Raw genomic sequence first — 15533 nt, 5'->3', positions numbered from 1 at the left:
TCTCTTTGTCCTTTTCTTCTAATAATTTTTTAAGGAATTGCCATGCTTTGGGTGTCCTGACTACTTTATTATTTTGTCCTAAAGTTCCTTAATCCGATTAACTTTAGTTCTCAAGGAAACTTGTGCATTATAGAGTTGTTCTAAGATCCTCTCAAGCATGGCCTACAACTTTTTGTTACTGGCAGTTGAATCTAACAATCTCTTGGCCATAACTTCACTAGTTTGCTTATGCCAAGTTATCGTATCAAAGTCAGTTAATTTACCAAGATTGATGACCACGAAGGATGCTCCGAAACCTACCAGTTTATTGTTTACATCTACCTCTGGTTGTATCACTGTAAGATTAAACATATTACTTTCGAAATTGGTTGAGGTAATAAAGCTCAAGCTTGTGGTGGGAATCATTTCCCCAAGTGCAATTCTTTCTACCACTTGTGCTTCTTGTGGTAAGAGCATCAATTCTTTCTCTAGATTCTCCACGGCCCTTTCTTTAATGAATCTATGTTTGACTGCTAGTGTTTGTTTTCCAAAGTCTTTTAGCTATGACTCCTCAAGGGTTTGTTGGGTTTCCTTGGATAGTTTCTCCATTGCTTTCTCAAAAGCTTCAACGTCAATATCTTCATCTCCCTTTGCTTTCACTATATGTTCTATCTCTTCTAATTGTTATGTATCAGACTTTCTCTTCCAAACATTATTGGTGATACAATCAAAGGTTGGGCAAGCTCTACATTTTGAGATTGAATTGTTGTCAGAACCAAGACTTTATCCGTTCCTTCATCTTTGTATATTTTCTGTTCACTTTATCCAGTGGCCACCTACACAATTGTCTGATCTTTGCTATTCTAAGGCAGAGAGAACACATTAACCACTTGTTCAATTTCCAATCTAAGCTCGTGAACATAAGCAAATAGACCAGCTTGTTTCCTTAAGCTTAGAGATGATGCCACGAGGGTCATATTTCCAACAAACATCATGTACTAGACCAAAAGAGAGCATTTCCTTTTCAATCATATCAATTGTTGTTTTATGCCTAGTAATCAGAGAAAACTGCACAAGGGAAATTAAAAAGCGCCTTCTTGTTCTTGGAAACAAAATGGAAATCATTCACAATAAGCCTTTGTCTTAATACTTCATAGACAAATATTAATGGAGTAATGAACTTAGGGAGACGATAAGATTCCCTTTCAAAACCATAGATTCTAATAATGGAATAGTCGGGGAACAAGAACCAACTACCAATATAGTCCTCTTCGGTTAGTCGTAGAATTCTTCTTGCTTCTTCTGATATTTTGTCAAGGGTCTCCCAATAGTTTTACTCGCAGTTAAAAAGGTAAGTGATCGATGAATTGGATATAAATTCCAGGAATACGTCCGGCATATAGAAAATCAATGCAACTATAGACTTCTTTCTCCTTTCTGTCATTGTCTTTTAGCCCTTCTATTAACAACATGGATTAAAAATATTATGGGTGATTAAATAGGGCCAAGTGCACTAAATAGGTGCAGTATCTACACATTTTGAAAGGGCCCATTGTACAAAGGTCCAAGACTATGGCTCTAGTCAAGTATTTAGGGAAATTGATAGCTATTTCCTTGGGATTTGTCATTATGAGCCTAATAGTCATAAATATGGCTTCATCCATCACAAAATCATCAACGAGACCAAAAATCATGGCCAGAAGCGACGTTAAGGTTTGAAAGAAGGGGTTTAATATGCTGGAGGCAAGGGTAAATCCATTTTTTGAATCGTAGTCGAGGTTTTAAGCAAACTTCGGCAGAATTCAAGTTTCTCATCCTTTGCCCAAACTCCTCATCAAACTTCTTGTCCATAATATCTACACACGTGGTGGGAAAATTCAATATTCTAGCGTATGTGATTTCAGATATTTCCAAGAAAATCCTATTATTTACCGCAAATAATATTTTTGGTCTTAGAGTCAAAAAAATTAGCTAAGAACAAAATAGAATCGGGGTCAAAATGAGTTGCAAGCAAAGTCGCTGCCAAAAGTCCCGATTGAAATAAATACTTGTCTTAGTGAAATTGATCAGAGGGTAAACTCAAGGTCCTTTTCAAAGTCAAAATATCAGTGTTGCGAACCTGAGTATCCATAATCCTTACAAGTTCACTGATATAAATCTCTCTTGATGATTCTTCGACATTTTTACAACTTTGCATGCAAATTGTCCTGAAACAAAGAAAATTGGTAAGATAATGTCCTAGGTACTTACCTAGCTTTGGTGAAATAACTAGGTCGAGTCCATAATCTTACCCCCCATAGGCACTTACCTGGCTTTGGAAGTTGATGTCCTCATCAGATCACCCCCCATATGTTGAAATTCTTTCATACCCCAAATCTAGTCTATGTCTAGACTTGATTATAAACACAATAAAGGTACTCAACTAAATGCTCTTTGCACGACGGAAATATGACAACATTGAAATCAATTAAGTATGTAGATTTATATGGCCCAAATCTCGACCTTTATTAGTCCATTAATAAAGAATCATTAGGGCTCCCATACCAGGGATCGTGGCCCTTCAGGCCTCTGATACAACTAGTATACAATTAGGGCTTGAGATCTATTCCATCATATCTGCAATCTGCCTAACCAAAAACAGAGACAAATCTCGACTTACTTGCTGAAGGCAGTCCTTCATCCTTAGTCCTTTTAGTCCTCTTGCTCACTGCTCTTTTGGTTGTCCTTTGCCTCCAAGATCACACAGAGAACAACCCCTTTTGTCCTTTGTCTACATGCTGCTACAAACTCGCGATCTGTTAAATCTCCTTCTTTAGATCATAGATCTGACTTTCTTCTAGCAAATTTGACCCTCTAGCACTCGGATCAGACTTTCTTCTTACATATTTGACCTTCCAACACTCAGATTTGACTTTCTTCTTACAAACCTGACTTTCGAGCGCAGCGACTATATCTTCCTACTCAACCTCCTTCTCCCTTCTGGCAACGACTCCTTTAGCTAACCAAATCATGGAGAAAGTCGACCCACTTGCTACTACGGCTCCTCTAAGGCAAATTTGCGGCTAGGTCCTTTAGCCTCCCTCTCTCCACAAGTGAAAGTCCTTCTCCACTTATGTGTCTAGGCCTCTCCTTTGGCCTCTTATTTATACTTTTGTGTGAGTGATCTTGGGGGTTTTCCTTGTCCATCAAGAAACCTTCATTTAACAACTCAAATACAAATTAGAATAAACAATTAATTAACTTGGGTCTCAAGCCCACAACTTTGGGTCAAAACCCCAAACACTTGGGTACTTTTCCCAACCAACTTTTGGTGGGTTTTCACCACTCGAAAATACCTTCCGAGCTACCCAATTTCAATACTCCCTCTTCATGAGGAAGGTATTTCCAACACACTTTGAAATCTCCAGCTCCATGACTTTCCTTGCATGCCCATGGCCATCCTCACATGAGTCATGACTTTCCCTTGTGTGGTAGCCATATTTGTCCTTGCATGTGCCACGTCTTCCTTCATACTTGGTGAAGCTTAATCTTGCACAGTGCATGATTGTCCTCGCATGCAGCATGACTTTTCCTTGCAACACCATGAGTGTTCTCACATGGTCCGTGATTGTCCTTGCATGGGCTGAAAACTCCACTCTCTTGCTTGAAACTGAAGATTCAGACTTCCATTGGGCATTTGACATTTCTTTGCAATCTCCCTCTAAAGCTAGACTCCCTTTGAGCCTACACAACCTCCATTGGCTCCCTCTGCTTTCATATGCACACTCTGATCCAACTGCCTTCAAAGTAACTCTAATACCATGTTGAAATTCCTTTGTACCCAGATCTGGTCTATGTCTAGACTTGAGCATAACACACTGAAGGTAATCTACTAAAAGCACTTTGCACAGGGGAAATATAACAGCAATGAAATAAATTAAGTACGCAGATTTATATGGCCCAAATCTCAACCTTTATTAGTTCATTGATAAAGAATCATTAGGGCTCCCGTCCCAGGGGTCATGGCCCTTCAGATCTCCGATACAACTAGTATACATAGTATACAATTAGGGCTTAAGATCTATTCCATCAGATCTACAATTTGCCCAATAAAATACAAAGACAAGACTTACTTGTTGAAGGCAGTCCTTTGTCCTCAGTCCTTTTAGTCCTCTTGTCCACTACTCTTCTAGTTGTCCTTTGCCTCCAAGATCACACAGAGAATATCTCCTCTTGTCCTTTGTCTACAAGCTGCTACAAATTCTCAATCTGCTAGATTTGCTTCTTCAAATCACAAATTTGACTTTGTTCTTGCAGATCTAACAATCCCGCACTCAGATCTGACTTTCTTCTTGCAAATTTGACCTTCCAGCACTTAGATCTAACTTTCCTCTTGCAGATCTGACTTTCCAACACTACGGCTAGATCTTTCTACTTGGCCTCCTTCTCCCTTTTGGTAATAACTCCTTTAGCTTACCAGATCATGGAGAAACTCGACCTCCTTGCTACAACTCCTCTAAGCCAATCTACGACTAGTTCCATTAGCCTCCCTCTCTCCACAAATGAAATTCCTTCTCCACTTGTGTGTCTAGGCCTCTCCTTTGGCCTCTTTATTTATACTTTTGTGTGAGTGATCTTGGTTGTTTTCCTTGTCCATCAAGGAACCCTCATTTAACGACTCAAACACAAATTAGAATAAACAATTAATTAACTTGGGTCTCAAGCCCACAACTTTGGGTCAAAACCCCAACCACTTGGGTACTTTTCCCAACCAACTTTTGGTGGGTTTTCACCACTCAAAAATACATTCTGAGCTACCCAATTTCCAACACCATAATGGTTAGTTGGGGTCATCAGAAGCCACTCACAAAGAAAGCTTTCACAAATACTGGAATTGATCATACTAAGAAGGGTCTTCAATGACGCAAACAAATATTTGTCATATAGAGGAGCGCCAATTGAAATAAGGACCATGATGGGAGTTACTATGGTTGTTGATAAGGTCGTACAAGAAAGTTAAAGCATTGATAAGAGTGGCAATAGCCCACTTGGAAAAAGATGGTAACAATGAAATAGTAGGTTCATCGTTCTCATCATATCATCCAACACCAAAAACTCTTAGCAAAATCTATTATCATTAATCTAGATATCACTAAAAGGAGAAGGATCACCGTCAACAAAAGGACCATCACTATGTTGCACATCTGGAGAGAGCTCAATGTCTCATCACTGAACTACTCAACAAGAAGGTTTATCACTAGACTACTCAGCAAAACAAAGCTCATTACTATTCTACTTATTGAAATAATTCTCATCGCTAAGTTGCATATCCTCATGAAAAAGTGGAAGGCTATAAGAGAACTTTGAAATAGGAGAGAAGCCCACTGAACGAGTAGGCCTATAGAAGAGGCATGTTCCCATATTGATAATCATCACTAGAAAGAAGTGATGGAAGACATACTTGTGGACCACGTAAGGAATGGGCTCATCAAAGATAATGATGCTTAGTCACATAATGAGTGACAAGGTCATAAAGACATCCTCCCTAAAATACTCGTTATAAACAACCATGGTCTAGCAAAAAGTATATTGGACAAGAGATATAGTACATTGTCCACAAGGCAAGGGACCCATGCACTTGATCCAAAATCCTAAAACATGAAATATAGCACCTCCACCCTTGCAGGTGCTCATAAGGAGTCATATCAAAGACAATACAAGTAGATGTGCAATTAATGATAAATGTTACAAACTTTCCCTAGAAGAAGAGCTTCACATTCTAATAAAGAACCATACAACAAGCCAATTCCATGATAGCCCTTTTTTTGTTTAACAACACCATTCTAATGACGACTACAAGCAACTGTATACGACCAAGATATGCCATGAGAGCGAAGAAACTAATGGAAGGCAACAATGTATTCTCCTCCCCCATCAAGCCATAGACACTTAATATTTTGCTTAAAATTAAGATTCAACAAGGTTTTTGAACTAACAAAATTTGGCAAACACCTTATCCTTGGATTTAATATATAGACCAATAGAAACCAAGAAAAATTATGAATAAAGGAGAGAGTACTTGGGCCCCCCCAAGAGAAGTGGCCATGTGACCAAAGGCGCATCACACATCGCTCACAAACACCACATGGAGGGTTGATCTATGGAAGGTCTTCAACGAGGCAAAGATAGCTCATGTGCATCAGGTATCCATAGATGATGTGATTGATACAAAAGTGCTATAACTTACTATCATCATGTGCATTGACCACCATTGCCATAAATTTATTTGAAGCTAGAGGTGGAGAAGATTTCCCTAGCTTGTGCATAATTCATCGCAGTATCCAAATGCAACAATTTTGAAGTCATCATTGATGTCTTTAATCACCCATCAAAATTCCACCCTTTTAATGGAACGAGTAATGCAGCAAACAAAGAGAAGATTTGGCCCTATTATCATACAAACTAGCACCTTTAGCTCAAAGTCACAAAGATAAAGGCTAGCCTTGTGGAACTCAGGAGGTTGTCCACTATCACCTCACCAACACTCCCCACTTTAGACAAAGGCAGGATCTAAGGGGCGTATCCCTAAGGGTTAACTACGCTCAATTTATGTAGTAGGGGAGGGATTAAAGAGAACATGGCAACAATGAGGATGGAAAATGGTAAAATGAGATGGGTTTGGGTGATGACTAAATAGGAGACCAATGCCTCACCTACTTGGACTATGGAGTCACTTTGACAATTTCAAAGGGGCAAGTCAAGGGTTTATGGGAAACCATATGACATATTCTAAACACCTAGACTCGATTCAACAAAAGATTTTGATGATTAGGATTTATAATATAAGTGAGGGAGAGGGTCACTTAAGACACCTTCTCAAAGCGAGTGGAAGGTAGCCCCTCACCCGAAGATTTGTCTATATACACACCTAATACTTAAATATAGCATGTGAAATATAATTGTGGCTTCCTTGAGTATATATGGCTTCCTTCTTTGGCTCGTATTCACAAGAGATGTGTTGCAATGTGTGTTTGACCTCTCCTTAGGTCACTATATTTATACCTCTCTATTGTAGCCTTAGGTGCCCCCTTTAGTCCATCAAAGGTGGCCTCTTGCAACCAATAGAATAAACTATAATTTATTTTGGGTCTTTAGCCCACCACATGGGTACATTGCCCACAAAACCACATTTTTGTGGGTCAACTCCACAGAACCTTGTACCCCAAGGGTTGTGGGAGTAACTCCCAAGCTACACATTTCAACATCTCCTATATATTAAGTTTTAACAAATATTCAAGGTAAATTCTTACAAATGTATATATTTTCACATTTTAATAGGTGTGTTTTGTGTTATTTTCTATGCATGATTAGAATGAATGTCTTGCCACAAGATAAAATAATGATGGCATCCCATACAAACTCTAAAATAAAGACTATGATGAAAGTCAATTATATTTTACAATATGAAAAAAATGAAGCATGTCCGCACAAATCAACAAAGAAATAAAAGGCACCAACTTTATGCAAAATACATACATGGATTTCATTAGGGAAGGATGGTTGAAATGTTTTTTCCTATTTTCTTTTTTCACAAAGCATGCATCTAATATGACATTTAAAATATATCACTTCCCTTTTCTTTTTCTTTTTATCCTTATGTTTCAATTTTGAAAGTTGAACAGATACCTGTATCCCAAATTGTTAGCTTCAACCTCTTTCCTCCTATTGTCATGAGCTTTAACTTAAAGTCCACACCTACATTTGAGCCATCAACCATATATCAAGATTCTTAACCACAAACAATTTCAAGAAATAGGCATGTGAACTATAAATTGAAAACAAAAATGAAGAATGAGAAAAAATACGAAGTAATGTGCTTAAGAAAGTGACAAAATCAAAAATTGTGGGAACATCAAAAATTAAATAACTAATGTCTAAAGGACACAGATAGGCAATTAAGAATACAACAATATAAGCAAACAAAAATTGGAAAACATTGATGATATCGATGTAAATATTCTAAAATACAAGCTTACAGAAAAATTATTTTGACTAGCATATCGGTGTAGGATACAATCTCATAATTGATGGAAGGTGTTGTCCACTTTCCTACAATATACAGCAAATGGATTCCATCAAGCAGGAGCTGGACTGAATTGTAGGACTTGGAAAAGTTGCTGTTGTTAATCTTCTGCAGAATAGATCAATCATTTCTCATTCAGCATTTGGAGCTTTTGTTTTTTCTGCTGTACAAGCTCAACCATCTATTAAACAGGAGGTACTCTGTTCAGAATATAGATGGCCATAGAAAGGGCATATTTCAGACATAACTACAGCACTTATTGAGGTCTCCAATTGCATAAATCAGGGTTGTGTCATAGCAGTTTAAGAAGAATATATCAGTAGTTTGTATGGCTGAGGCTAGAAACTGTAGTGGTTATTGCTGTAAAGCTGTAAGTACTAAACATTTGTGGAAATTTGGTGTAATAACCACATAGAGACAGTGCAATATGGAAGAGGTATCAGTCCTTGAATTAGCAGGTTTCCTAGTTATTATGAATAGAAATCACAAGTCAGCTAACAGCAACTAAAGGTTGACATCCATATGTTGAAGTTCTGCTTTTCTAGACCCTTTGGGGCCAGAGAAAAGAGATATAATACCAGCACTGAAGTGGAGTAATTCAGGAAGATCTATCAACAGAACCTCAGCCCTAATAACTTCAATAGATCACTAGAGCGCCTCAGAACCTCAGCTGGTCATGTGCTCTGAGGATTGTATGTGTGTGTGTACATATGTTTTGGATGCTAAAATGACTTATGCTGAGCCAACCTGAGTTTGACCCAGAGCCAACCTATGACGGCACGGGTAATGATGTTATTTTCAGAGGATTTGGAGGGTCGATATTTGTAAACATTCATTCTGATGTGGTTTGAAAGAGTATATTTGATGATGACACCACCCTAATAACTTTGATGCTGATTGCTAGAGCTGATATTCTACTTTCATTGTTGAAAGGGCAGTGTTTTACTTTGAAACCATGCAATCAATTGGAAGGCATTAAGAACCATATGTTGCATATGTAAAGAAAGGATATCAGTTCTGTCCATCAAATTGATCCAAGGGGCTGCACTTGATGTTCACTTGAATGGAAACCTGAAGGGCCTGTTTGCATTTCTTGTGGGGTTGTTTTGAGAATACACACCCGTGAAAGGGTTGGAAGGTCTTGAAAGGTCACATGTCCACCTTGGAGATGCATACACTCACACTTTGAGGAAGATTCAAGGCTTTTTATGATTGGTGGATGAAACCCACCGTGGCGAGCCTTTGAGAACTGAGTGTTGCACATCTGGAGCTGATTTTGAGGGGCCAACCCCCGCTGATGGAGATTCCTTATTATGGAAGCCCTTGTGTCCACAATTTGAGGGCCCTTGGAGGCAAAGTTGGTGCATCTTTCCCTCATTTAAGGAGGTGAGTTATTTTTGCGAGTTTGTGTCCCTTAATTATTGTACATGTGGCATGAAACGTCCTTTGATTTTGTACTTTGATTAATTAATTATAGAAGAGGGCCTTTTGACCCTCCATAGGCTAGATTAGGGGCTTTTTAGCCTAGGAAATTAATATTTTATTGTAAAGGCAGTTGAGCACCTCCTCTATAAATAGAGGTGCACTTACTCTCATTATATCATGGTTGTATTTTGGCATAAATCCCTTTACAAATCTGAAATCTCTGAAACTCTCTTGTTTCTTAATTTTGGCTATGGATGGATGATTTGAGTGACTTCTTGAGGAGTTTGAGTTGATGTGCATGGTTTTCTCTTCTTGATGGATATTGATATATCTTGATGAGGAAGGCCTTGTTGATGTGGATAGACGTCTTTTCATGGATGATTTAGTAGTGAATCTTGATGGATGCATGATAAATTAAGATATCTTTCTTTATCTTGTTTAAGTTGATAGATAAGGGTTATTAAATATTCACCATAGTTTTTCTAGTATTTTTTCTCATTATCCTCCTTGGGAAGACTTTCATCACCTTCTTTTGTGGTGACATAAGTTAAGCTCCCTCCCTTATTTATCCTTGAAAATTGTAAGGTGCCTAGCCCACACCTCTAGGGTACACGAGTTAGACTGCCCTAGTCCTTGAAACTAGATCTACTCCAAGCCTCTTTGAACCTCTCATCAGTCTTTATTGAGATGACCCAAGCTAAGTTCATTCCCTTATCCCATCTACGAATATTGAAGGATGCTAGGGTTAGAGGTCTCAGGGACAAAAGCTAGTGTCCCTTAGTTCTTTAAGTTTAAACCGACATTTGTCTCCTTTCTCTCCCAGTGTGTTGCTCCTTGACCCAATGTGCCCCCAAAAATATATTGGCAAGCTAACGCATTGATCTTCTATCTTCCATCACCATTTTTCCTCATCGATCCTTTAAATTGTTTTGTTGGAAATTTACTCTTCTAGTGATTCCTTGGTTGTGTGTGTGTTTGGGGGCATTTCCCTTTGAACTCAAACCTAGAAATTACCCAAACAAACCCCCCTTCAGTTGGAGGACAGCTAGCCAAAAGGGAGAAGAGGGTTAGTGAGGTCAGAGTTGACCCCTTCTTGAGTACACAAGATCCCGCACTTGAGCTTTTGGACTTTATCTCTGAGAGTGCGATATTTTATTGTAACAGGGACATGCTAGATTTGTTGTGGTTGACTTGAGATTCTCTAGTTAATTAGATTCTCTCTGAGTAAATTCTTGTGTCTTCCCATTTGTAGCTAAAGTCTTATGTCTTCTCACCTTGCTCTACGTAAAGTTCTCAATGCAATTGTTGTGTTCCCTAATTCAAGTATTTCCATTTCCTCTTTTTCCATAACCTTTATTCATATCAATTTGGAAATAGATCATCTTAGCCAAAACTGAAAATACAGCAATGGTTTTGCTTCAAAAGGCCACATTGGAATTGCAATCAGTTTTAGCTGTAAAGGACTCTAAGGAGAACGTTAAGATTCATAAACGAGAGACAGAGAGAGAGGATCAAATTTGCTCAAACCAGCAAAACCCTAATTCTGCAATAAAGAGAAGAAGCCAGCACTAGGGAAAAAAACCCTACAGAGAGAAACAAACCCAATCATAAGTGCCCTAGAAAGAGAAATAACCCAAGCATAGGTATGCTAGAGAGGGAAATAAATCAAGTAGAAAAAGTGCAACACTCTAGTCTCTGACAATGCCCTTAGGCATAATATTTTATTAATGATGGAAAAGAATCCACTTCAGTGAATATTACAAAGAAGTTGGTCTATGTCTACACAATTCAAGGTGTTGTCCGCTTTTCCCAAGAGGGGTTATGAGCATACTTTGACTAAGTCGGACTTAACCAAACCTAAATATAATAAATGATACGCCATAAGGTCAATCGTAACTGAAAGTGAAGCTCAAACTACTCGCAACATCTCAACAAAAGCATGCTAAATATGTTGAGAAGTAAGCAAGGAATATAATCGAGGCCTTCCAATTCTATTACTTAAGTGAGGAGTGAAGTCAAGATTTATCATTGGACAGCTCTACAATGAAAGGTAATCATTGTTCTTATTAGTCCGTTCAAGTTTTCCATGTGTATGCCTCTAATAGTCCTCTAGTAAAGAGGAATGTTTGAACTCGTTAATGGAATTCCTTTACTCTATTCCCCCTTCATTATTGATGTTTGTAACATCGAAAGGTATTCTACATAGGCTAAGTGTCAAGCATGCAGATAGAGCCCTCCTTAGGTGCTTGTTCAAGAGGGGGAAAAGCACATTCAATAATTTATTGATTAATGATGGCTATTGCACCAAGGTTTCTAAGGATAAATAACTTAATTATTTAAGTGACTTATATCTAATCTCCACCATTGATTTAAGTGGGTTAGGATTTAATCCTAGCCCTCTATCACTTTCAAGATTGGGGATTTGGCTCAATGAGAAGTTATAAAGGGAACCGAAGGGAGAGGATGATGACACGACATTGTGATTAAGACAAAGATTTTTTCAAGGAGTGAGAGGCTCCAGTGGCTGAAGAAAAAGAGAAAGTGTGCAGCAAGGGTTCTTAGGAAAGGAAATTAGAGGAGGCTGAGAATTTGGAGAGAGAGGCCGAGAATTTGAAGGAGGAAGCCGAATTTTCTGTGCAAGTTGTGTTTGTGGAGTGAGGTCAAGTTTCAATGAAGGGCTGTGTGGAGCAAGGAAGGAAGACAAGTTTCCAGCCAGGGGGGCTGAGTCTTTCCAGTGCGCAGGCCCTACAGCCAAGGGAGCAAAATTCACAAGTAGAGGCCAAGATTTGCCAAGGCCAAATTTATTCAAGGAATCTGAATTTCCAGAGGCTGAATTTCTCTTGGGCCAAGAACCCAGTGGGCTACTTCCATGGTCAATTATTGTTGTAATTTATGTGTATTTCTTTGTGGGTCAAGACCCTAAATTTTCCAGATTAATAAAAGTTAAGGGAGATTTATTGGGCAAAAAAATTTGTTGTGTTTGTTGATTTCCTCTTTATTTTCCACTGCATAATTTTTAAGTTTGAAGTTAAAAATACCAGTGTTCTTATTTCAGCAGTTTAGAAAATTAATTTACTGGTTAAATAATTTTTTGGGTAAAAAATTTTGTTGTGTGAAATAGATCAGACCCAGTATTTAGAAATTAACATGGTATTAGAGCAACCTTAAGCGTTGTGATGAGGGAAATAAGTAGCAAAAAGGTTTATAGCAGCACATTTTATTTTTCAGCTGAAGGGTTTTGTGGTTGAGGGTTTCATCTAGAAGAATGACTTCTATCGGGTTGAGGTATGAACACAAACTGGAAGGGGCATAGAATTTCACATCCTCCTTGTTCGTCTCCCCACTCCCTCACTCCCCATCCCGGAAATTTGGTGGAACATAGGTATAGACAATAAGGCACTAAATCCCCTCCCCCACTCCCACCCGCAAAAAAAAAATAATAATAATAAAGGACTTAAATTTGAAGAAAAAAAGAAGGCAACTTCGGCAATGATCACGGGGTGCTGATGAAACATCTCTATGCAACATTAAATACTAAAAATGAGTAGATAACTTTCACAGCAAAAGCATTTCAAACAAAAACTAATGGAAAAACAAAAAATAATAATAATAATAAAGGACTTAAATTTGAAGAAAAAAAGAAGGCAACTTCGGCAATCGGGGTGCTGTTGAAATATCTCTATGCAACATTAAATACTAAAAATGAGTAGATAACTTTCACAGCAAAAGCATTTCAAACAAAAACTAATGGAAAAACTAACCGAATCTGTTAAAACCCAATCTATCTCTTGCAAAAACTACATTATACAAAGATGCCAGCTTATTTTAAAAACGGCACTCAAAACTCCTTTCTGTAAATTACCTCAGGCCATTCAGGTATAAATTCCAAATTTGCTCAGATGGCTTAATAATTAAAATTGCACCAAGTATGGACCAGGAATATATCAGTGAAATGAAAATGTGATCAGATTGGCCCCTCTAGGAATCCAAACTGCTATTCTGCAATGTTCAAAAGATAAACAAAAAAATAAATTTCGCAAGAAGCGTTAGCTCCATCATAGTTATGCCTACATGGATCAAATCTAGAAAGAAGGCAATCACAACCGTATGGGTCATGGTATACACCTAGAAAGAAGGCGATCACAATGTTTACATGAATTATACACCGGTAGCTCCCAGATGCATATATTTCATAAAATTCCTACAAGCATAAAACAGATCTAAAAGTTCAAACCACAACTCTAGCAATTTTTAGCTCAACAATAGGAAAAATCAATATCCTTACAGAAACAAAAGCTTTTAACAGAAGGAATTTATGAGACAAAAAGGGCCAAAAACACGCAAGCCAAGGATTTAGGTGAGAAAGGAATCATACCGATTGTTGGGGAGAGATCGTCGAAGGAATCTGAAGTAAACCGCAAAAGAAGACTGCTCTTGCCAACACCTGAATCTCCAATCAATAACAATTTGAACACATAGTCGAAGTCCCCTTGACTTGTAGAGGAAGCCATGAGATTCAAGACTTCCAATCACTGCAACCCTGTTTGTCCACCCTTCCGAAAACACTCACTCAGCTCGGCGCCACGCCTCTTAAAACCATTCAAAAGCCAATTTTGGAGGCTCGATCCCTAGATCCGCGAAACCGTTGATGAGGGAATGATTTAGTAATATTTGTACTCGTATAAATTCACGGGGTTGTCATGATACACTGTTCATACAGTATTTTTCAGTAGCCCGTCCGAGGGATACTGAATTAATAGCTGGATGACAATTAAAAATCCCAACCTCAGACGCTCCCCCAGATCTCAGAATATTTGTGGGTAAATAGGCTAATAAAAATCAAACGTGAATTCGAGTGCTGATATGAGATTTGTTGGGAGAATTTTTTAATGCTTACCTTTGACCCTTCGCTTTCGGCTATGAAGTACTTCTCACACATTACAGAGCGAGTGTAGATAAAATTCTTCCGGCTAGTGTTATATACAAAAATTCAATTTTTTTCATTGTCGGTGATGTATAGTAAGTATTACGTTATCTAAAAAGATTTTAAAAAAATCCTCACCTTTACAAAAGCTAAGCTATCGTGCTGCAACCTCAAACAATAAGGGGTTTCAAATCAGATCGTCCTTTAAAAAGGTATCAATACCCCCTTCACTATTTGACTATCACTGCCGACATTTAGAAGAAGCGTAGAGTGTTTCTATACTTCCAAACTCGTGAATTTAAGAAATTTAGGATATTTTTTATTTCATTACGGTGAATTAGTAATTTATTAGAGTAATGTGGATAAGGCCTAGTATGAAATTTTTTCCCGATTGTCATTGTAACATTAAGAATATATTCAATAGTCTATAAGTTAGAAATATCAATAACTTATGATTTATTAAGAGTTGAGATATTGTAACTCTATTATAATGGGATCTAACTAGAAGTCATGACCTTTGAGTCTTATTACATAGGGAAAACATGTCTCTTGGAATTGAACATCTTTTTTACACACACCAAATGAAAATGCAAGAAAAGAAAAAGAAAAAAGAGATAAAGTCTCTTAAAAGCTTACATAATTTTATCTTTATTATAACTTTGTGAATAAATAAGAGAATTATATATTTTGAATTTTGAATTTCTTATATAATTTTTGTAAATACCATTCACTGGATATATGAGAGGGAGGGATTAACCCTAAATGGAATTTCCAAATGGTAGACAATCTCATCATCTATTGACATGGTTAGATCAACCATATTGGTTCACCCTCAACATCAATCAATGAGAAACTGGACTTGTCCTAATGCATTTGCAAATAAAATATAAAGATAAGGTGCAAGAGGGCATCTTTACCTAATAGACTTATGAAAAACAATTTTATTTTAGAGAAACCAATTAATTAAAATGAATGTTAAAACATTGATCATGAATACAAAATGAAAGCCAAACCCCAACCAAGATAACATGTCTATTATAAAACTCAAGTATATTAATCTGGACATTGGGGGCTAAGATCCAAGTGTCGTGAATGTCGAGAGAGGAGGAGAGAAAATATATAGATCTACCATGAAACTAATCA

The 15533-nt window shown here is 37.6% G+C and overlaps 1 protein-coding gene across 2 annotated transcripts in view; it reads right to left on the bottom strand.

The window, feature by feature from the left end:
• RAB18 (RAB GTPASE HOMOLOG B18) overlaps window positions 1–14503 on the bottom strand; it is a 54251-nt gene extending 39748 nt beyond the window's left edge. The window contains exons 1-3 of one of the 2 annotated variants that reach the window (XM_089384281.1): window positions 14364–14503; window positions 13842–14226; window positions 7645–7713 (exon numbers count right to left, since the gene is read on the bottom strand). In XM_089384281.1, coding sequence (XP_089240407.1) covers window positions 7645–7713; window positions 13842–13977 — 205 coding nt within the window. In that variant the 5' untranslated portion in view covers window positions 13978–14226; window positions 14364–14503. Of the gene's footprint in view, window positions 1–7644; window positions 7714–13841; window positions 14337–14363 lie in introns of those variants that run through there. The other variant, XM_089384283.1, reaches the window with a different exon arrangement.
• Window positions 14504–15533: the final 1030 nt, after the last annotated feature.

This window comes from Pinus tabuliformis, chromosome Q (assembly GCF_031772625.1).
Source record: "Pinus tabuliformis cultivar Carrire ecotype Pingquan chromosome Q, CPIR1, whole genome shotgun sequence".
NCBI classification, from domain to species: Eukaryota; Viridiplantae; Streptophyta; class Pinopsida; order Pinales; family Pinaceae; genus Pinus; species Pinus tabuliformis.
The sequence above is the reverse complement of the archived record's forward strand: the minus strand, read 5'-3'. Positions and strand labels throughout refer to the sequence as shown.